We start from the raw sequence: 23,871 nt of genomic DNA, 5'->3' as shown, positions 1-23,871 counted from the left end.
CAGTCTAATAGTTTGCACCTGAATTCTGTTTTAATACTACCGTTCCTACTTTTAACATTTGCCTTTTTTTTTTTAATGTTTATTTATTTTTGAGAGCGCACCAGAAGGGGAGGGACATAAAGAGAGGGAGACACAGAATCTGAAGCAGGCTCCAGGGTCTGAGTGGTCAGCACAGAACCCAACATGGGGCTCGAACTCACGGACCGCAAGATCGTGACCTGAGCTGAAGTCGGTCGCTTAACTGACTGAGCCACCCAGACACCCAACATTTGCCTTTTATGTCTCTGCCCACCTCTGTGTTTGTAAAGTTTCGTCAGTTCTTTTAAGTGTAGTTCTTATAAACTTCAGAAAGCCAGATAATATTTTACCCACCTTGAAATTCCTTGATTTTTAACAAATAGCAACATTTTGAAAATGTCAACATATTTTATCCATACTTGATAAATTTCACAAATTAAACTGTAAAATGTTTTACATATGTTTTCTGTTACCTTTATAATAAACTTTACATAAATCTTAAGTTACAACAACCTGGTACATTTTATTTGTCCATGTAAATGATAGTAATGTTAAAATTCTTAAGATTCCAAAGCTATTTTTATTAGTGAAGGAAATTTGCTTTTATCTGTTAGTAAATTGTATTGCTTTTTATTCTTATAGTTACGCATGAATTGTCATTTCAAGATGTCCTAGAGGTAGTATTGAGCCACTTCCGATATTCATAAAAATGCTCTTATAGAAGATGAAATTATTTTTTCAAAAAAAATTCAAAAGACTTACTTTGAATTTGCTATCTTGGGGTCATTTTCCGAGAAAATTTAAGCCTAGCTTAAATTTTGGACTTCTGGGTAGTCATTGTCCTTTTCTACTAAATCCATTTCTGCCAAATATCCATTTTCTTTTATTATTATCAGAGGTCTTATAAATAGAATTTATTAATTAATTCATTTTGCTATATGGCTTCTATTCCCAAGAACTTAAAGACCAGTGTGAAAAACAAATGTAAGTAATAAATGCCACATAGTATAATAGATACTACTTTAATAGCAATATAAATTAAAATTTAGATCACAAAAACCTGGTGTGTTGAGAACGTTGAGCAATGTAGGAAATTGGAATGCAGTATAGCAGATGTGAGGCTAGTAAGCTTTTGTGTGGCTTTTTGTGCCATACACAAAGGGTTATAGATTTACTTGTTAGTAATGAGATACCATTAAGAGGAACGAAATGGCTAGAGTTCTTTTTTTTTTAACCTATAGATGATAAAGTAAATAAAATCCTGTGTACATAGTAGACAAGTTCTAGTTCATTTCTTTAAAAACTCTTGATTATTTTCTAGTCTGACCTAACACAGAAGAGAAACATAAGAATTTTCCATATTTTGGTTTCAAGTAATAAGGCATTAAATTACTGACAGGAAGTTAGGCGCTCTTTTGAAGTACTATTTTTTATTATTTTTAATTGAAGTATAATTGACCCGTAATTGCAACGTAATGATTTGATATATGTATATATTGTAAAAAGATGTGTACAGTAAGTCTAATTAACATCTGTCACCATACATAGTTACAAAATTTTTTTCTTGTAATGAGAACTTTTCAGATTTACTCTCTTAACAACTTTCAAATATTCAATACAGTGTTATTAATGATAGTCATCATCATACTGCATGCTATACAGTACCTCTCAATGACAGAATTTATTTTATAACTAGAAATTTGTATCTTTGAACCCCCTTCCCCATTTCATCCATCACCCACCCCCTGCCTCCGGCAACTAACAATCCAGTCACTGCATCTTTGAGCTTGGTTGCTTTTGTTTTATTTTGTTATGTTTTGCTTTACTCCACATAGAAGTGAGATCATGTGGTATTTGACTTTCTCTCTCTGACTTTTTTGATTTGTATAATGTCTTCAAAGTTCACCCATATTTGCACAAATGGCAAGATTTCATCCTTATTTATTTATGGCTGAGTAATGTAATATTCCATTGTTTATATATGCTACATTTTTTAATGCTTTCATCCATTTATGGACACTTACGTTGTTTCCACATCTTGACTACATGTACAGTGAACATGGGGTTACAGAGTTCCATTTTTGAAATATGGCTTTGATATAGATCCTACACTGGAAGAAAGAGAAGCTGGAGGCAGAGTGACCAGCTGGGTCTCAGACTCAGCTCTGATTAGAATGATGTGTAGACATGGGGCGCCTGGGTGGCTTAGTCGGTTGAGCGTCTGACTTCAGCTCGGGTCACGATCTCGCGGTCCGTGAGTTCGAGCCCCGCGTCGGGCTCTGGGCTGATGGCTCAGAGCCTGGAGCCTGCTTCCGATTCTGTGTCTCCCTCTCTCTCTGCCCCTCCCCCGTTCATGCTCTGTCTGTCTCTGTCCCAAAAATAAATAAACGTTAAAAAAAAAAATTTTTTTTTTTTAAAAAGAATGATGTGTAGACATTTAAAAAATATTTGGGTTCCAGGGGCACCTGAGTGGCTCAGTCAGTTAAGCGTCTGACTCTTGATTTTGGCTTAGGTCATGATCTCATGATTCACGGGTTTGAGCCCTGCGCTAGCAGCACGGAGCCTGCTTATAATTCTCTCTCTTTCTTTCTCTCTCTCTCTCTCTCTCCCTCTTCCCCCCCGCACCCCTCCCCCGCTCATGCATGCTTTCTCTCAAAATAAACATTTTTTTTTAAATATTTGAGTTCCAGAGATTATGCTTCAGTAGGTCTGTGAGTAAAAGATATAAAGAAAAATGAAGCGTTTGAATGGGGCTTCTTTATTACTTACCTCCTTTCTCTTCTTCTAAGAATGTCTTTTTGTCTCTCTTTCCTTACTAATCTTTATATATACCAACAACATCTATAAATTAGAATCTTGTTAAATGTAAAGTGCAGGGGTGCATGGTTGGCTCAGTCAATAGAGCATGTGCCTCTTTTTTTTCTTTTTTAAGTTTATTTATTTATTTTGAAAGAGAGAGTGCGTTCGCATGGGCAAATGGGGGAGTGAAAGGGAGGAGGGTAGAGGGAGAGAATCCCAAGCAGGCTCCACACTGTCAGTGAGGAGCCAGATGTGGGGCTCAAACTCATGAACTGCAAGATCATGACCTGAGCCAAAGTTGGACACTTAACTGACTGAGCCACCCAGGGCCCCTGAGCATGCTAATCTTGACCTCAGTGTCGTGAGTTTGAGCCCCGCTTTGGGTGTAGAGTTTAAAACTAAAAACAGGGGCGCCTGGGTGGCTCAGTCAGTTGAGCGACCGACTTCAGCTCGGGTCATGATCTCACAGTTTGTGAGTTCGAGCCCCGCATCAGGCTCTGTGCTGACAGCTCAGAGCCTGGAGCCTGCTTCGGATTCTGTGTCTCCCTCCCTTCTGCCCCACCCCCATCCCCGACACTCTGTCTCTCTCTCCTTCAAAAATAAACAAACATTAAAAAAATTTTAATAAATAAAACTAAAAACATATTTTTTTAATTTTTTAATATTTTATTCTTCAGAGAGAGACAGAGAGCATGAGTGAGGGAGGGGCAGAACAAGAGAGGGACACAGAATCTGAAGCAGACTCCAGTTTCTGAGCTGTTAGCACACAGCGTGATACGGAGCTCAAACTCATGAATCTTGAGATCGTGACCCTAGCCGAAGTTGGACGCTCAACCAACTGAGCGCCCTGATTTTTTTTTTTAATATAAAGTTCAACCTACTCATAGGAAAATAGTTTTGTTTTTGAAGATTTTATTTTTAAGTAATCTCTGTACCCAATGTGGGGTTCAAACTCACAACCTTGAGATCAAGAGTCATATACATTCTACCAACTGAGCCAGCCAAGTACCCCAGAAAATAGTTTTTGACCCTATACTGGATCTTTTATTCTCTTCTTCACTGGGAATTATCAATTTTTTATTACTTTGAAAATGAACAGTAATAATGTTATAGTAAACTACAAATTTAAATGAAATCCATGTGCTTATTTTCAGTTTTTTTTATTGTAAAACTCATAATCATGGAGTTTTGATTGTCTTAATTTCTATTTTTCTTTCCTTTTTCCAACCTAGGTTGTAGGTAGTATGGATGCCCACCCAAGCAGATACTGTGCCACAGTAAGAGTTCAGAGACCCCGACAGGAGATCATCCAGGACTTGGCTTCCATGGTTCGAGAACTTCTCATTCAATTTTATAAGTCAACTCGGTTCAAACCTACTCGTATCATCTTTTATCGGGATGGTGTTTCAGAGGGACAGTTTAGGCAGGTTGGTTGCCTGGGATCTCATCATTCTGTGGTTAAACCAGATACTGTGTTTATAATATGGAACCTAGTTCTAAAGTTAGAAGCCTTAATTAGGTTGAAAATTCTCAAAAGTCAAAATCTGATGGTTCCTTAGATTTTCCCTTCTAAAAAGCTTACTATGGATGTGTAAGCCTTGATTGCTAACATCATTCTCTGATAATAGTTTAAATGGAATAAAGAAGTGTATTTAACTGTAAGGTGATAAGATTAAGAAGTCCTGAAACTAAATTATGATCTTAGTTTGAAGCATATATAAGAGAACAACTGACTATATCAAATGTTTCCATTTCATCTCCTCTAGGTATTATATTATGAACTACTAGCAATTCGAGAAGCCTGCATCAGTTTGGAAAAAGACTATCAACCTGGAATAACCTACATTGTAGTTCAGAAGAGACATCACACTCGATTGTTTTGTGCTGATAGGACAGAAAGGGTAATTTTACATCTGTTGTAATGCTATAATAAGACAAACTTACCTCAGATAGCTCTTAACAGAGCTCATAGAACACTTAACAGAGGCTCTCTGCCAAGCAGAGGTCCCAATATATACTAGCAGATTTCAACTTAGCAGATTATGAGTATAAAAGTATCCAAATAGGTTGTTGCTTTTAATTTCTAGAATTTCTGTTAACCAAGTTCTATTCTCCAAGTATTCAAAATCCTGTTAATGCTTTTTGTTATTGTGAAGAAATTCTTTGTTTTGTTTTGTTTTGTTTTTAAGGATAGGAGAATCTTTTTTTTTTTTTTTTAATTTATTTTTTATTTTTTATTTATTTATTTTTTGAGAGAGAGACCAAGAGACAGCATGAGCTAGGGAGGGGCAGAGAGAGGGGAGACACAGAATCTGAAGCAGACTCCAGGCTCTGAGCTGTCAGCACAGAGCCTGACACAGGGCTTGAACTCATGGACCATGAGATCATGACCTGAGCCAAAATCGGATGCTTAATCAACTGAGCCACCCAGGCGCCCCTGGGAGAAGCATTTTTTAAATTTTATTTATTATTACTTTTTTTTGAGAGAGAGAGAGCAGGGGAGGGGCAGAAAAAGAGGGAGAGAGAGGATCTTAAGCAGGGCTGAATCTCAATGACCAGAGGTCATGACTTGAGCCAAAATCAAGAGTCAGACTCTTAACTGACTGAGCCACCCAAGTGTCCTGAAGCTCATAGTTTTAAACTTGTTCTTTCTATTCCTATGTGTCTTAAATGTTCAGAGGGAATAAGGTACATTCATTTTTTAAAATAATCTTGTAAGAATTTGTTTTTTTAAAAGCTAGGGACTTGGGGCACCTGGGTGGCTCAGTTGGTTAAGCATCAACTTCGGCTCAGGTCGTGATCTCACGGTTCGTGGATTTGAGCCCCACATCGGGATGGGGCTCTGTGCTGACAGCTCGGAGCCTGGAGCCTGCTTTGAATTCTGTCTCCCCTCTCTGCCCCTCCCCTGCTTGTGCGTGCTCAAACTAGATAGATAGATAGGTAGGTAGGTAGGTAGGTAGGTAGGTAGATAGATAGATAGATAGATAGATATTTTTAAAAAAACACCTAGGGACTTTCTAGAGTGATTAGTGGAAATTCATGTAAACCAACTTTTAAATAATGCTTCCTTTAAAATTCACAGAAGTTTTTTTGAGATTTTATTTTTTTAATGTCTATTTTTTTTTTAATGTTTATTTATTTTGAGAGAGAGAGAGAGCGCGCACTACTGGGGAGGAGCAGAGAGAGAGAGAGAGAGAGAGAGAGAGAATCCCAAGCAGGCTCTGCACTGTCAGCATGGAGCTAGACAGGGGCTCAATCTCACAAACCGGGAGATCGTGACTTGAGCCGAAACCAAGAGTCAGACACTTAACCGACTGAGTTTCCCAGGCACCCCAGAATGTCTCTCTTTTTTTTTTTTTTTGTTTTTTTTGTTCTTTTGATGTTTATTATTTTTGAGAGAAAGAGACAGCAAGCAGGGAAGGGGCAGAGAGAGAGGGAGACACAGAAATCAGAAGCAGGCTCCAGGCTCTGAGCTGTCAACAAAGAGCCCGATGCGGAGCTGGAACTCAAAGACCGTGGGATCATGACCTGAGCTGTAGTCGGCCGCCCAATTGACTGAGCCACCCAGGCACCCCTCTTTTTTTTTTTTTTTTTAATGTTTATTTATATATTTAGAGAGAGAACACACACGTGCAAGCGGTGAAGGAGCGGGGAGAGAGGGAGAGAGAGAATCCCAAGCAGGCTCTGCAGAGCTTAATGCAGGGCTCGATTTCAAGAAGCACAAGATCATGACCTGAGCTGAAATCAAGAATAGGACACTTAATGACTGAACCACTGAGGCACCGCAAGATTTTATTTTTAAGTAATTTCTATACCCAATGTAGGTCTTGAACTCACTACCCCGAGATTAAGAATTTCATGCTCTACCAACTAAGCCAGCCAGACACCCCCTCACAGAATTCATTTTTATGTTTTGTAGTATGACTATGTATTTTTATAATTAGAAAGAGGAGGAGGTGTAAATACCTAGGGAAATCTGTATTCTTGTCTGCATGAAGCATAGGCAAGTAACAGGCTTGCTGTCATTTCCATTGCTCTATTCCCATCCTTCAAACTGTGGAGCAGAGAAATTTGAGAATTGCAAGTGTTAGTGTCTCCTTGGGGAAAGGGTTCAACAGAAAAGACTGAGAAGTATATGCTGGGTTTGGTATATATTTTGTCTTTGGTTACACTCTCCATGTAACTTTGGGCAAGTAACTTAACGTCTCTGTGCCTGTTTCCATCCCAGCAAGGTTTGGGTGAATATTAATTTCTTCCTTATTTGGGTTGTTAAAAGGATTAAATAAATAAAAATATGTAATATACCTAAAACAGTGCTTGGCACATACATGCTAAGCACACAATAAAGGTTGGCTAGTTGTAGAGTGGTGGTGATTGTGGTAATAATAGAGGAAAAGAAAAAAGAAAAATAATAGAGAAAAAGAAATAATCATAGCAGACTAGGTATTTGTTATAGGTATTTGTTATAAATTTAACTCATTTAATCATCACAACACTATGAGGTATTTATTATTATTATCATTTTCCACAGAAGGAAACTGGGGCATATGAGGTTAAAGAACAAGATTTACAAGCCTAGTTGTTGGTAGAGCTAGGACTCAAATCAGGCACTCTGGCTCCAGAATGCTTATAATCACTGTTAACCTCTCTGATAGCAGTAGTGTTAGTTTTTTATTGTGGCCTCCAGTTGTTAAAGGCCTTTGACCCCAAATTTCTATGTAAATTTTTTTTGTGCCTGAAAAACCAAATGTTTCTTCAGAAGCAAGATTAGGAAAACCTAAGTTAGATTTAATGATTACTAGCATCTGATGTTTAGTCATGTTAGTCCTTCATTTGTCAGCTTCTCTTTCACCTTTGTTCTAAATACTATTACTAATAATAGATGAGAGGTAGTTAAAATACCATGCCCTAAATAGAACAACTAGAAACCGGTGAAGCTGCGATATGAACCCATTCTGCTGTCTCTGTAAGTAAAGAAAACCTTTTTATACGTGTTAATTTGATTAGTGTATTAAGAATAGGCATAATTTAGTTGGTTATGAACTGTTTTTTAAGAATAGACATAATTTAGTTGATTATGAACTGTTTGTTTTGTGCTTAGTATGAACTGTTTTCTTTGTTTTGTGCTTAGTGAAGGCTAAGCTACATAGCTATATAGCTACATAGCTACATATAACTCATGCCACTACCTGATAGTGGTCCCTCGCATGCAGAAAGAATGTCTGAGTCAGTAAAATAGTTTCTAATTTGCTAACCTTATAAACCTAGACTTAGAATTAATGATTTTAAATGTGTTAGGGATACAGAGGTAGAGGTGAGTATACATATGCATTTTGAAGTGTTTTATTAGGAACCTTTTGGGGCACCTGGGTAGCTCAGTTGGCTGAACGTCCATCTTCAGCTCAGGTCATGATCTTACAGTTTATGGGTTCAAGCCCCATGTCAGGCTCTGTGCTGACAGCTCAGAGTCCAGAGCCTGCATCAGAATCTGTCTCTCTCGGCTCCTTGCAAAAATAAACAAATAAACTTTAAAAAATAAGCCTTTCCTTATCAGAAATTTTGAACCATTTCAGTCACATTCACACCATCACCATGCATGGTGTTGGCTTCCTTACAAGATGTTAAAACTGCTAGTATGAAATAAAAGGAATAGGACCTTTGCAATCAGTTCCATATTTCACTACCAGTTCAGCCCTTTATTGTGTGCTGTACAGCAAATTATTTCATATTCCTGAGCCTAGGTTTCCCAAACAGGAGGGAATAACACCTGACTTGCAGGATTATTAGGATTAGAAATAATGTACTTTAAGTGCCTGGCACATAGTTAACAAATGGTTATTACTGTTGTATGTTGTCAGCATTCTTGCTCTCTAAAAATACAGTGTTTCCAAGGAAAATGCTAGTTTTCATAAATTACACATTCAAGAGTGCCTATTGTTCACAGGTACCATAAATTGGAACATGTATAGCAGATTTGTTTTTATTTTTATTTCTTTTGGGGGAGGGGGAAAAAAGCGAGAGAATCCCAAGCAGGGTCCACAGGGTCAGTATAGAGCCTGATGGGGCTCAAACTCCCAAACCATGAGATCATGACCTGAGCTGAAACCAAGACTTGGAGACTTACCTGACTGAGCCACCCAGACACCCCTAAAGTAATTTTAAGAAAAATTTTACGTGTTCCACCCATATTGGGATCACCTGCTGGCTAAGCACCAATAGACACTAGTAACTCTTTGTTGTTTATCAGCTCTCACTTTCAGCACTATGTAAGAATAGGAACCAGGACTGGAATAAGGTTTCCGGTTAATGCCTGCTCAAGTAGTATTTCAAGTTAAAGGTAGTGAAACACAGGATCAGCTGATATATTTATACATTTTTAAAAGTGCTCTTAGATACATTCTTTACCTTTGTCTCGTTTGTTTAAACTTTGGCCAAACAAATCTAGGTTGGAAGAAGTGGCAATATCCCAGCTGGAACAACAGTTGATACAGACATTACACACCCATATGAGTTTGATTTTTACCTCTGTAGCCATGCTGGAATACAGGTAAGCCTACACTTTCAGCAAAATGTTCTAATTCAGGAACTTCCATTCTTATGTGTTTTGTTTTGTTTTGTTTAATCTTTTTTAACGTTTATTTATTATTGAGAGATAGAGAGAGACAGAGCACGAGCATGGGAAGGGCAGAGAGAGGAGGAGACACAGAATCTGAAGGAGGCTCCAGGCTCTGAGCTGTCAGCACAGAGCCCGACGCGGGGCCCGAACTCACAAACCCAGCGAGATCATGACCTGAGCCGAAGTCAGACACTCAACTGACTGACCCACCCAGGCGCCCTGTTATGTGTATTTTTTTAATTGAAAGAAACACTGTTTTCTACACTCTAAATTGTTCCCACATGAAATTAGATGAAACTTTCAGTAAATAAATTTCTTTCCCTTTCTTACCTTGGGGAGAGGGGCTTATTTCTCTTAAAATGACAGAATGTAAGTAGTTTAACAGAATAAATCTCCCAAACTAGGTCCTCAATTTAACCTAAAACTTCAAAAATTTTAAAATACTTGATTCTTCCTTTGACATTTGCTTCTTTTTGATAATAATACTTCATAGAGAACTCTGGCATTTACTGGCAGATATTGAGCATGTGAAAGGGTTTATCAATTTGCAGCTTTAAGTTTCAGTGAAATAGTTTTAGAGTCTTACTCTTTCCGGGGCACCTCGGTGGCTCAGTCAGTTAAGTGCCTGACTTCACTCAGGTCATGATCTCACAGTTCATGGGTTCGAGCCCCTTGTCAGACTCTGTGCTGACAGCTTGGAACCTGGAGCCTGCTTTGGATTCTGTGTCTCCCTCTCTGTCTGCCCCCCACCCACTCACTCTCTGTCTCCCTCTCCCTCTCTCTCTTTCTCTCTCTCTCTCTCAAAAATAAATAAACATTAAAAAAAAATTAAAAGAGTCTTACTTTTTTCATAAGATCACATTATTTGTTAGCTTTATTACTTAGTAGAACATAAGCTTTATTTATTTTAAATGAATCCTCTTATTTATTTAGTTAGGTATGTTGAGAGTTAGATTAGTCAGGTACTCTCGAGAGAGAGTACAAGCTTGAGTAGGAGAAGGGTAGAGAGTGGGGGAGAGGAAGAGTCCCAAGCTGGCTCCAAGTTGTAAGCATGGAACCTGATGTGGGGCTTGAACTCACAAACTGTGAGTTCATGACCTGAGCCAAAGTCTGACCCTTAACCAACTAAGCTACCCAGGTGCCCTGAACATAAGCTTAATTCAGTGTTTCTCGAACTTTTCAATGACAGAGTGAACCTCTGTTCCTAGGATGTCTGACAGAATGTAGCACCAAACTATTTTAGGTTACTTGCCATTGATTAAAACAAATTTCAGGAAGATGTGCTATGCTGAACAGCTGTATCTCAAAGTCTTGTATGTCCCACATACACTAACCCCTTGTTCCACTCTTACAGCTTTAAAATTATTATCCCACTCATTTATCTGTGTTCTTATATCTGTTCCATTTCACCATCAGTGAATCAATGTCAAACATTTCCACTGTGGGTGGTAACAGTCATTTAGCAAAACAAAGTTAAAAGTACCTTCCAGAGATAAAATCTGTAAAATTGGAGCACATATTTTTTAAACGAGTGTTTCTGTCCATGTATCCCATGGAACACTACTGCTGTGACTTTTCAATAAATATTATAGAAAAGAAAAAAGGATTCCTCGTTCAGATGAATTCTGGAAATGCTGGTTAAACAGAATTTTTTACTCTAGATTTTTTGTATGCTACTGATAGGCAAATGGTCATTATGAATCTTAAAGGCAGAGGTATTTCCATACTGTGTTTAACCAACAATTTTAGGGACCAGTTTTCCTTTTGAACACTAAATTGAAACTTTAGTCAGTAAATAACCAGGAATATTTCACAAGGACTGAGGATGGTTTTTTACACATCTTCTCAGCTTTATTAGAATTTTCAAACTTCTCAGAGATAAAAACAGGAGTCTTGGGTTTTGTTTTGTTGTTGTTTTTGGAGTCTTGTTTTTTTACCAGCTAAAATTAAAAACCCAATCATTTCTAACCAGTATAAGAGATTATTTTTTCGTGTCATTGTTTTTAACTTTATCACTGATTAACAGACCCTTCAACATTTTGGCCAAATTCCATAACATTTAACACTTTTTATTGGTCTTGTTGGTATTATTTTCTCCCTTCTGCATTTTATTTTGAGGTAAAATTCACACTCATCTTTAAAACTTAAATTTACAAATCACGTCAAAGCTTGCTACTACTCTGTTCCACCCTTTACCTGCCCAGATCAGGCTAGAGCTTTGGTCCTGGTAACTTTGAATAGAGAAGGGGACCATGGCCTGATTCTGAGATACCTCTTTCTCCTCCTCCTTCAGGTACTCTAACTCATCTCGTGTTGCTGCCAGTCTGCTAGTATTTAGGAGCTCCTGCACTTATGCTCACTTCCAGTCCTTTAGGCTCCTAAAACTGTTTATAGTAATTCTTACCATTCCAGCCCTGTGGAGATGGCAGAGTGGGCCTGTGGGCTCTGAGCTCGGGAAGTGTCCAGCTGGGGCATGAGATAAAAGTCTCCCTTTCCAACAGGTTCTTATCTTTATAATGGATTCTCCTGGAGTCCCTCTTATTATATTTTCATGAGAGAGAGTGTACCTTTCCTCACAACTGCAATTCCATGTTTTCACAAAACCCATAATCATTCTTTTCCTCTACTGGGAGGATGGGGATTAGGTGAGAAGAGGCCAGCACCAGGGAATTGATGGTAAGACCTGTCCTAACCTGGCTTCTCTCAGTGAGCCCTTGAGGAGAGGTGGCTGGCTCCAAAGATTGGTAATTCTTTAGACTGTGGGGTGCCTAACACCTTTAGTCCTCTCCTTCAGACCCTAGTTGCAATTCCAGGACAGCAGGGGGGAAAAAAACCCACCTGACATACTATTAGAAATGTGTTAACTGAAGGGAGCCTGGGACCCCTCTGAGCCTCCACAGGGAGTTCTCCTAAAAAGATAAGTGCTCCCTGTTGAGGAATCACAGCAGACAGTGTCCTAAATTATAATTTCCTGATATAAATCACCACAACTTCAAAGATCTTCTCTATTGCTTAACAATCCTTGAACTCCTCTTTTGTTAGCTCTTAATACCATTTTCCAAGGGGCCCTAACCTTGGTCTCTTGCCCTGACACTCAGAACATGACCCCTTCCTTTTACCTCAGTAAGAAACTATACTGTCAGTCACACCTGCTTTCTTCTCCCCTTTCTCACAGGAGGAAAGGTTCAGTGTGTAGTGTTGTTCGAATTTGCTCTCGCCTGACTCGAGTTGGTCTCAGTTCACCAGTTATCCTTCTTTTTGTACCTTCAGTCATTTCCAAGCTTCTGACCTCATCCCCTTAGCTGACACTTCCCCATCCTAAACTACAGTTCCTTGATCCTGTATTTCCCTTCAAGTTATTCTCTCGTATATTTCTTCCATTTGTAACTAAACTATTCTTAAAACAATAGCCTAAAGGCACTCACCTGAAATTTAAAGAGACAAATGATATTAAGGATATAGAACAACTGAAACTTTACATTTTGCCAGTGTGAGTATAAATTAACATGAACATTTTTCAAAACTGTCTTGTCGTTATCTACTAAAGTTAAATATATGCATACTCTATGACCCAGGATCTCCAAGATAGCCAACAGAAAATGCATATCTATGTTCACCAAAAGATAGTATGTTAATGCTTAGAGTAGCACTGGTCATAGTCAAAAACTACAAACAATTCAAATGCCCACAATCAGTAGATTGGAAAAATAAATAATGTATATTTATACAACAGAATATTCTACAACAAAGAGAATGCTGCAACAATATGGATGGATTTCACAGTGTCAAGCCAAGGAAGTCATACCCGAAGGGCACATGACTGTGATCCAGTGATGTGATTTATTATAAAGTTCAAAAGCAGATACAATCTTTAATGTCACCTATAATGTTAAAAGTCCAGTTACTGAGGGCAGAGTAGATAGGATGGTGACCACAAAAGGGCACAAAGGGACTTCTTGGTTGCAGTTAATGTTCAACTTCTTGATTTGGGTACTGGTTTCATGGGTATTTGTGAACATTCCTCATCCTATACACTTATGGTCCGTGTGCTTTCCTCTGTGTATTTATATTTCTGTAAAATGTTTATATTAAGAACAGAAGAGACTATAATTGGCTGTATCCTCTTCAATTTATAGCAGCCTTCCACTGCTGCTTCTTGAACTCTGCAGCATTCAATACTGTTGTCACTCATTGAAACCATCCACCATTTGATTTCCATACACATTTTTCTCTTTTCATCTTGCCTTTCCATTTGTTCTTCATTTAGTTTAAATTTTTAAGTTTAAATATTTATGACTTTGAAATCTCTTTACAGAGAGAACTTTTTCCAGACCTTGAGGTTGTTTTTGACTACACCCTCTCACCTGCCACCCTTCTCAAATCCACCCCTCAACCCTGTAGAATTTACCATCTCACTCTCAGACCCTTCTCATCCTCACTTCCCGTGCTTGATTCAGCTCTCATTATTACTTTTCCTGTACAATTGCAAAATGATCCTAAGTGCCCCCATTTAATCTGTTCTCCCTCATTAATTAAAACATAAGACCCTATCATTCATCTATTTAGTGCTAACATATCCATTGAAGGTAAAGTCTCATTTTCTTAGGACAGCATACATACTCAATTCCTGATATCTGCATCCTGCTCCCTTCACTTCTGCTACACCTCAGTCTGTTTTGCTTTTTTTCTCCTACTCTTCCTTCCTCCTTTCCTTTCTTTTTCTCCTCCTCTCTATATCTCCTCCCTTTCACATACACAAACACACAGAAACACAACAGGACTACAGCCATGCTAAACAGCCATTCTAAACAGAGTTCTCATAACTCTCCTGACCATGTCTCTCCCTTACCTTAATTACTCCTTCCCTAATTTAGTCCTGTTCATCCCTTAAGATTCATCTTGAGGATCAGCTCCTCCCAGAGCCTTTCTTATATCCTTCCCCAAGACAAATGCCCCTCCTCTGCACTGCCTGAGCACCCTATGCATACCTCTTTGTTGCATTCATTAGACAGCATTGTAACCATGCTTCTGTTTCTCTCCCCCTTACACTAGTCTGTGAAGTCCCAAAAGGCAGAGACTACTCATTCATTCAGTCAACAGATATTTATTGTGTCTGCCTCCTAGAAGATAGGTGTTGATGCTAGGTACACAGAGAGAACAAATACAGTCCCTTACTTTTATAGGTTGGGGGGGGGGGGGGGGAGACCTACTAAGTAAGTAATCTCACAAATACATATTTATAAATTGGGATAAGCATAATAAAAGAAAAGTAAAGCTAGGAAGAGAGATTTTAGTGGGGAACTGATTTAGGTTGGGAGATCACATTTGAGAAATGACATTGAAGGTAAAATCAAGAGGAATAAGTGGGAGTTAAGCCAAGAAGGGGGAAGAAAATTCCTGCCAGAGGCGCATACAGGCTCTTTGGTAGAAAAATGTTATCCATTGAAGGAATCAAATGGAGGCTGTGACCGCAACATGGGGGTAGGTTAGAGAGACAAGCCGGGGCTGAATTATACGGGCCTTGTCAGGCAGGGGTGAGCACCTGGATTTTAGTCAAAGTGCATTGGAAAGCCATTAAGAGGCTTTAAGCTGGACATGAACATCGTTAGGTATATGGTGTGTGTATGTGTGTGTTTTAATTCACTCTTACTGAAAACAGATTCTACTGGGGAATAGGAGTTGTGTAGGGGACATCAACTAGGAGTCTTAACATAATCCAGGCAAAAGATGATGGTGATGGAGACAAGAACAGTGATAGAACTGAATGAATCACATGTATTTAGGGTTTTTACTCTGTCTCTTCCCTGTGCCTGAGATGCTCTTCCCCCCAATCTCACAAGCCCTCCTTTATCATTCAGAGCTCACATCCATGTCTCCTCTTCATGCATTACTATGCGCCAGGCATTCAATACGGGACATGGCATATAGTGAGTGTTCAGTAAATACTGAATGTGTGAATGTACAATATAAATGCATTATAAGCCTATAATTTGGAGGAGCTAAGATTTGGTAATTTGAATTTTATCCCCAGAATCTTATGCAGTGTCTAACAAATGATGCTCAAATTACTTGTTAAAGTATTAACTCATCTTTCTCCTTTTCTCTCTTGCTACTGCCATTTCCTTAGTTCAGATCTTCATCATCATGTGCTCAAACTAATGCAGCAGCCTCCTGGCTGTTCCCCTTGCTTTCAGTCTCTTCCTGTTTCTTTTTTTTTTTTTAATGTTTGTTTATTTTTGAGGGGGAGACAGCGTGAACAGGGGAGGAGCAGAGAAAGAGGGAGACATAGAATCCAAGGCAGGTTCCAGACTCTGAGCAGTCAGAACAGAGCCCAACGCAGGGCTAAAATTCACGAACCATGAGATCATGACCTGATCTAGAGTCGGATGCTTAACCAACTGAGCCACCCAGGTGCTCCAGTCTTCCTATTCCTAATCCAGGCTCCATGTTATTGCTATTACTTTAATAAAACCCCAGTCTCATCCCAACTAAAGTCTCTCTTGTTTAAAAAAAAAACAAAAAACCCAACATGCAGTACTTTCCCTGCTGCCTACAGGTAGAAGTCCAAATTCTGAGGCATGTCATTGAATCTGATTCCAAACTTTATTTTCAGACTTCATCTTTTTTCCCTTGTGCACCATACTCTGCTCACACAGGTCTATTAGCCATTCCCCCTGTGCTTTTGGTAAGGCTGTTGACTCTTTCTGGCGTCTTCTCACACTGGCTGCCCAAAAATGACAAAATCTCCCTCTCTCCCCTTCCCCTTGGTGAAGAACCATGGCTTAGCCCTATAATTACTTCCTTTGGTATTCTCATACAGGACTAAGTGCCAGTAGTACTATAGCTTTTGTTAGTTTTTTTTTAATTATAGATGCCATTAACTCCTCTACTAAATTGTGTTTTCCAAAAGAAAGGAAACCTTTGACTTTGTTTTTCTTTGAATCTGTAGTATCTAACATAGTAACTATTACAGAGGAACTCAACTAAATGTTCTGGGTTTTTTATTATAGTAAAACTATACAACATACAACTTACCATTTTAACTACTTCTAAGTGTACAGTCTGTCACATTAAGTACGCTCACATTGTGTGCAGCCATAAGACCATCTATCTCCAGAACTTTTTCATCTTCCTTGACACTCTATACCCATCAAACACTTAACTCCCCATTCCCCTGCCCCACCACACCCCTGGCCACTGGCAGCCACCACTGTACTTTCTGTCTCTCTGAATTTGACTTCTCCAGTTACCTCATATGAATGGATCATACAGTATTTGTCCTTTTGTGACTGGTTTATTTCATTTAGCATATGTCATCAAGGTTCATCCATGTGTTAGACTTTTCTTTATAAGCCTGAATAATAGTCCATTGTATATATATACCACCTTCTATCCATTCTCCCATCATTGGATACTTGAGTTGCTTCTGCCTGTAGGCTATTGTGGATACTACTGCTTTGAACAAGGGTGTGCAGATATCTGTTTGAGTCTCTGCTTTCATTTCATTTGGATATGTACCCAGAATCAATTAAGTAAAGTATGTTTTATTTTACTAATGTGCAAAGCTGGTTTTTTAATATAACTTAGTCTGTGATGAGCATTTATTTAAATGTTTAAAAACCAACAGAACATGCCACTGCCTTCTCTACAGGGTACCAGCCGTCCTTCACACTATCATGTTTTATGGGACGATAACTGCTTTACTGCAGATGAACTTCAGCTGCTGACTTACCAGCTCTGCCACACTTACGTGCGCTGTACACGATCTGTTTCTATACCTGCACCAGCGTATTATGCTCACCTGGTAGCGTTCAGAGCCAGATACCATCTCGTGGACAAAGAACATGACAGGTAGTATAAAAGCACAACAAATACAGATTCTCACCCAAAACCAAGTACGGGTCAGCATGTTAGGCTTTTCTTGTAAAATTTCTTTTAAGTGTTTCCATGTATGTGCCTCTCTGCCACAAGCTGTTAGAGGACTCAGTGGTCCATATGAAAAGGAACAATAGGCAGAACTGACTACCCAAGATAAGGGCTCCATTAAAATGTGCACTTTAGGCTTATTAGTATTAGAATGGTATAGTGATTTAGTTGCTTTACCAGATTAATTCAAGGGAGAGATCATTGCTAATAGACAAAATGATGGCATGTCTGAGATTTGCTTCTAAACAATCCTGGGGAGGTGAGAGAAGTAAAACAAAATTGGCCTTGGGTTAATAATCATTGAAGCTGGGTGATAGAAATGTTCATAATGCCAGCCTCTCTTTTTTTAATATAAATAGTTTTGAAATTTTCTATGAGTAGTATTTTCTAAAATTACTACATCAGAATAGGGTTTGTTTTTGTGTTCATTGCCACTTCTCTTACAGTGCTGAAGGAAGTCATGTTTCAGGACAGAGCAATGGACGAGATCCACAAGCTCTTGCCAAGGCTGTACAGATTCACCAAGATACCTTACGCACAATGTACTTTGCTTAAAAAGTCCAAGAATATTCTCTGAGAGGAAGAATTGAAAGATGCATCGACATAGAGCATATGTTTCCAGTGGAGTCAGTTGAGTGGGAATGCCTCCAGCCATACAGCAACCAACACTGTGTGGGGACCAGGGTCTGATTTTTATGTTAATATAAGGAAGATTGTTTACTTCATCAAGGAACACAGCACCATTATGCAATATGAAACCAGCCAACTGCTTTTTTGTGCGGTCTCCTTAGGAAGTATCGCCATTGTTTTGTTTTCACTTTCTTGTAGTCTAACCCTTTTAATGCCTTTACCTCAAGTTGCTTGGCAGCACAACTATCTTTGCAAAAAAAGTACAGAAAAAGTAAATGACGGTTTAAAAAAAAAAACACACACACCTTACATGAATAATCAAAGTGATTGTTCACAATTATGTGTGCAAAAAAATTAATGTGCATTCGTGTATTCTTGTGAAAGGTATCTATGTATATTTTAAATATATACATGTATACTTCATATGCATATATATCTGGATCTACACTGACAGTAGATATATATGTGACTGTGTGTGTATTTTATAGTTCATTCCATCGGGGAACTTTCTTTCCCTTTTATCATCCTCCCACCACTACTTTGATTTCTCTCTACCTCCCTCGCCTTCATCACCTACATTTTTTTTCCTGATGCTACCAGTGACATTCAGATGTTCATGTATCTGGTTCATTTGGATATGAAGCATGGCAAACTAGAGTTTTATTTTTATTTTGCACACCCTACTCCTGTCTCTTGTCTCATACACAATTCTAAGTCCTCAACTCTTGATATTGCTTTCTTAAACAAAATTATTATATATATACACACACATGTATATGTATGTATATATATGTGTGTGTGTGTGTGTGTGTGTGTATATATATATATACGTATATATATATGAAGTTTCTATGAGAGTGTCTGCCCACTCCTGCTCTGAACTTAACATTTGCCATTTGTGCAATGTGTATATAAGCAGTAGCAATCTTAAACTATTATTTTTCTTTAGTTTGTTAAAGCTGCTATAAATATAAAACTTTGTCAGAAGTTGTAACTCAGAAATTTCTCTATAACTGATATGTATTCTAAAGCCTTCTGTTGCTATGGGTTATACATGAAAATCCCTTACAGCTTTCATAAAGGGCAAATATTTTAAAAGATTGAAACTCTTTAGGGTTGAGGCCTCTGAAATTGGGTGGAGAGAGAGAAGGGGTTGCTGAGGGGTTTTTTTTATTTTAATTTTTTTTTTTTTTTTGCTAGTTTACTTGTTGCCTCTCATACCTTAATGTGATTTTCATATATATATATACATACATATATATGTATACTTATATATGTATGTATATATATACACACATATATGTATGTTTTGAAGTACAGCTTCCTTTTATATTTATTAGGATAGTGCTTTAATAATTAGAGAACTGTATTGGCAACATCTTTTATAGAAATGTAATCATGTTTATTTTAAGAACTGACAACTTGTTTTGCTGTCTTTTAGTGCAATAAGCAGTTTTAAAGGAAAGGTGTGTCTGTTTGATTTCTTTACCACAGATAGTGGGAGAAACAGGCACCTCCATAATTTTAAAAGGGCAAAGTAATACAGCCTTAATTTCAGAAGGAAAGTTTTGTAATTTTTCAAGTTTAAAGAATGTCTTTTAAAAATCCTAATGAAAATGAAGGAAGTTAAATTTCCTAAATGAGTCTGATCTTAAATATTAGAGCTGAACTTTGATTTAAGAAATGACAGTGAATAGGGGCTTAGTTGGTGGAGCATGTAACTTTTGATCTCAGGATCATGAGTTCAAGTGCCACTTCAGGTGTGGAGCCTACTTTTTAAAAAATGACAGTGAATAACTTAAGATTTAAAAGACATTTAATATTTTGAAAATAGATCATGTTTATTGAACAATCATACTGGTTAGGTGCCCATTTTCATTTACTAAAATTAATTAGGAAAATGTAAAATGATATTTTTAAAACATTTTTTGCCAATTTATCACCAGTGTAACTTTCCTTTTAAAATTAGGGTTATGGTGGCAAAGGAGGTTAGGACTGATCATTTTAAATGAGTTAAATCACTGAAATATGGAAAAGGTTTTACAAAACTTCTGTTTTATTGATTTTGTTTTAAGGTATTAAAAATATTATAGAGCTGTCAAAATCAAGTTCATCAGTAACATTGGATTCAGGGGAGCTTAGCACTTTGTAACTCATGAAAATTGCATTTTAATTTTTTTTTTTTTTTTTTTTTTTTTTTTTTTTTGCACTGGTTCAGAGTGTAGATACTACAGATTGTTTCCAGTGGGCATTTTAAACCTTTCAGAATTCCATCTGCACATGATATCAAATGGATTAGCTCTTTAGTTTCTCTCTTACCTGTAATCCACTCTTATTGCCAATTTACTGTATTTTGAGCCTATAATCTGAGCCCGTGTCCTCCAACAGGTATGAAATATTTTGTTCCTCTGCCAGAAAACTAAGAAAGTACTGTATTTTGTATGTTTATTATTACTGAAGTGTCTGAAATGCAATTTACAACACTGTTTCAAAGCTCTTTACATGAAGTAATATTTGTATAGTATATACATTTTTTTCTCCCAACCCTGCCCCTCTCCTCCAAAAATTTCCTATAAAGCATGTATTTTTTTTTTTTTTTTACATTAAAATTTCACTGAATATAGTCAGGAACATGAACAAGAGAAGAAAATAGTTTATCCTTGATTGTTATATGCTTGCTCAGTATGAGTAAAACACCTTCCTTTACCAATGGGAGCTACACAGACATGTGGGAAACTACAGGGCCCAGGGAAGAACTATAAGATACCATTTGCCTATTTAGTGCTTCACCTCATTTTCAGTTGCTTAGTTTTCCATGTGGTAGAATGAAACCCGTAATTTAAATCTATTTGGAAGGACTTTTACTGAGGAAAAACAAAAAACAAAAACGTTTTTTAATATAAAGCTTTACCTTTGAAGTGAGTTCTTTTTTAGGGTTTCTTTCTTACAGTTTCAACATTGCTCGTTTAAGGTTGGTTAACTTGAAAGAATATGTATAGTATATTTCTATTTTGCTTACTAACAAATTGGTATATCAGACTTAATTAAAAGGAACTTTGTGCTTAGAATTCTAAGATAAAAGACTAAGTGGCAAATACTTTTTGAAATTTGTTTTAATTATTATTGCACTCTGGTGTAGAATTCGTGATCTTTTTTTATTTAAAAAAAAAAAAGATTGTTTTGAATTTAAAGGTCATGAAACTCAACAATGACCTTTCTGTTCCTGCCTTCGCTCACTAAACTGTATAATGAATGCTAAATTTTGGTCTGCTGTTTTCTATGATGCATAAGATTTACTTTAAAATGTCAGTCCCAGCCACTGGTATAATTGATTTTCATATGAAGAAGAGTTGGGAGTTTAATGTATATTCTGGATGGCAAATGTGTCTGGGTAAAGTGCTGATACATGTTATTACAGTATCAGGTATACTGGCATTGAGGACCATACATTTATAATACTATAGCTGCTATATTTATTAAGTAGAGTCTGACATTTACTGCACTAAACAGTAAGGAGATGAGCAGGATTGGAGGCTAGTGTTAAGACACACACACCCTTTTTTCCTAAATAAGATTAAGAACATGAAATAATAAGGTAACAAAGGGTGCTGCCATTTTAGTTTCAATTTAATATCAGGATACGCTTTGTTTTAGAAATGCAGATTTTAACTTTAGCTGTTTTGCAAAAGGGTACCTCAGCCTCCTCAGTACTGGTTTTTGGCATATTTTCACAGAAGTACAGCTGCCCTTTATTTTTTCTTAATATTTTACCTTTTAATAAGTTTCTCAGAAAAAAAAAAAAAAGTTCTTATATGGAAATCTACCTGTTTGTAATCCATTAATTTATTTCTCTTTCTAGAAGAGTCTAGAAGGGATTCTAGTAGGAATGTACCGGGTGTTTTGGAAGGCACTAGATAAAGATTCATCTCTACTGTCTAGAATAGGGACTCCTAGCCTTCTAAAGACCTATACTAGTTTTCCAAACTAGGTTCTTTGATGACCCACCACTGCCTAATGTTTACTTGTATATTCTGTAATGGATTTTAGTATGACAGACTGCATGACAGGCTTAGTCCTGACAGACTTAAAGGAAATAAAATCTGAGTTGCCATTCAGTAGAAATGGCTGGCAGAGGATCTCAGTGTTTAAGGAAGAGGTGAACAAGCAGAGTGGCAGTAATAGATCTGAAGTAGTTAGATGGATTATATAGGCCAGGAATTAGAAACTGTTGGTAAAGGAAGTTGATGAGTGTTTTCAGAGGCTAACATATATTTGCCAAGGGTGGTGATTTTTATGAAATCCATGAATCTAGCCACTTGGATTCAGCTTAGAATATTTTGTAGTCCTGCTTTTTCAAACTTGATAGAAATATTTTGCCAAAAAGCTTAACAGAAAACTCTGTATAATTTTTATTCAGGATCGTTAAACCTGAGTTAAATATTTGGTTAAATCTCTCTTAGATGTTCTCCTATTGAGTATTTTTTTTTTTTTCAACGTTTTTTATTTATTTTTGGGACAGAGAGAGACAGAGCATGAACGGGGGAGGGGCAGAGAGAGAGGGAGACACAGAATCCGAAACAGGCTCCAGGCTCCGAGCCATCAGCCCAGAGCCCGACGCGGGGCTCGAACTCACGGACCGCGAGATCGTGACCTGGCTGAAGTCGGACGCTTAACCGACTGCGCCACCCAGGCGCCCCTCCTATTGAGTATTTTTAAAAGACAGGTTGTTCCTATCAGTAACTTCCTACTTAAATTACCTTTTAGGAGTTATCAGTCAAGCTGCAAAAAGACATCATTGGCTTGGCATCTTTATTTTGCCTTTTTTATCCATACAGAGTTTTAATCCTTTGCATTCTTTTTGAGAATTCTTAGATGTCTTAAAGCTTCAATAATAATAGTTGGGAGGCTTTATAGATATAGACATGGATAGATCAAGTGAGGCTTCCCTGAGTGGTGATATAACCCTGACTCTAAAGTCTGTCTTTATTTTCCTATTCCCCTCCCATTTGATCATATAAAGCACTTTTGTGATTCTATAGGAGTCAAAAATAAGCCAAGAATTGATGTGTAAAATTAGTACAGAAATGTGAAAGTAAGGGTTTTCTCCAGAAAATCTTTTTTAAAAAATTCCTGTTTATACTAAGAACATTCTTGATCAGTGACTGTTAGAAATGATACCATGATTAGTAAAATGTAAGCTGACTCTCAGGAGGAAAAAAAATCTCTCTCTCTCCCCCTCTTCCTCCCCACCATATATATCTCAAAGGGAAAAAAATATTTTTTGACTTTTTCCTGCTTTTAAAAATGGTACATTTCAGTTTATAATTTTCCCTGTCGGTCAAAATAATTTTTTTTTTTTAACTAACATAATGGTCAAAGCTTGTGCTAGTATTACCTACTGCTAGTTGAATTTTATTTTTCTTTACCCAGCAAAGATAGTACTCTAGATTTTTACATTGTACATTAAACCTCAAGAATCTAATGCTCTTAAAGTATGGAGAAGCTAAAGATTTTAATTTGGATTGAAGATAGAAAAATAATAACTTTAATATGGAAGGTCGAGATTTACCAATAGCAAACCCTGTTGAAGTATCAGGTAACAAAGAGTGTGACAAAATTAAGATCCTTGTAATTAATCTGTCCACCCATTGGTCTCCCTTCCTTTTTGAAATCAGTGTCTGAAGCAACCAAAACCTAATGTTGTATCTATGTTAGTGTCTCAGTAAAGCAAAGATGTTCTTCAGGGTAGATGCTGAGTTAAATTGTTAAATCTTTTTTTAAAGCAAGGCGGTTCTTAGAAAGTGCCTTTTCAGAAGATGGTGCTGTAGATTTTTATTTTTCAAATAGCACGAGACTAAAAATTTAAAAGGTAAATTATTTTA

General features: G+C 37.4%; 1 protein-coding gene across 4 annotated transcripts in view; it reads left to right on the top strand.

Annotated features, from left to right (window-relative positions):
• The window catches only part of LOC132673261 (protein argonaute-3), a 114,313-nt gene extending 95,102 nt beyond the window's left edge, over positions 1 to 19,211 (top strand). For 3 of the 4 annotated variants that reach the window (XM_060625776.3, XM_060625779.3, XM_060625780.3), the window contains 5 exons: positions 4,050 to 4,244; positions 4,584 to 4,718; positions 9,263 to 9,364; positions 17,085 to 17,284; positions 17,806 to 19,211. In XM_060625776.3, coding sequence (XP_060481759.1) covers positions 4,050 to 4,244; positions 4,584 to 4,718; positions 9,263 to 9,364; positions 17,085 to 17,284; positions 17,806 to 17,914 — 741 coding nt within the window. In that variant the 3' untranslated portion in view covers positions 17,915 to 19,211. The remainder of the gene's footprint in view (positions 1 to 4,049; positions 4,245 to 4,583; positions 4,719 to 9,262; positions 9,365 to 17,084; positions 17,285 to 17,805) is intronic. The other variant, XM_060625777.3, reaches the window with a different exon arrangement.
• The last annotated feature ends 4,660 nt before the right edge of the window (positions 19,212 to 23,871 follow it).

The sequence above is a fragment of the Panthera onca genome, chromosome C1, assembly GCF_046562875.1.
Source record: "Panthera onca isolate mPanOnc1 chromosome C1, mPanOnc1 haplotype 2, whole genome shotgun sequence".
Lineage (NCBI taxonomy): Eukaryota > Metazoa > Chordata > Mammalia > Carnivora > Felidae > Panthera > Panthera onca.
This window is presented reverse-complemented; position numbering and strand designations above follow the sequence as displayed.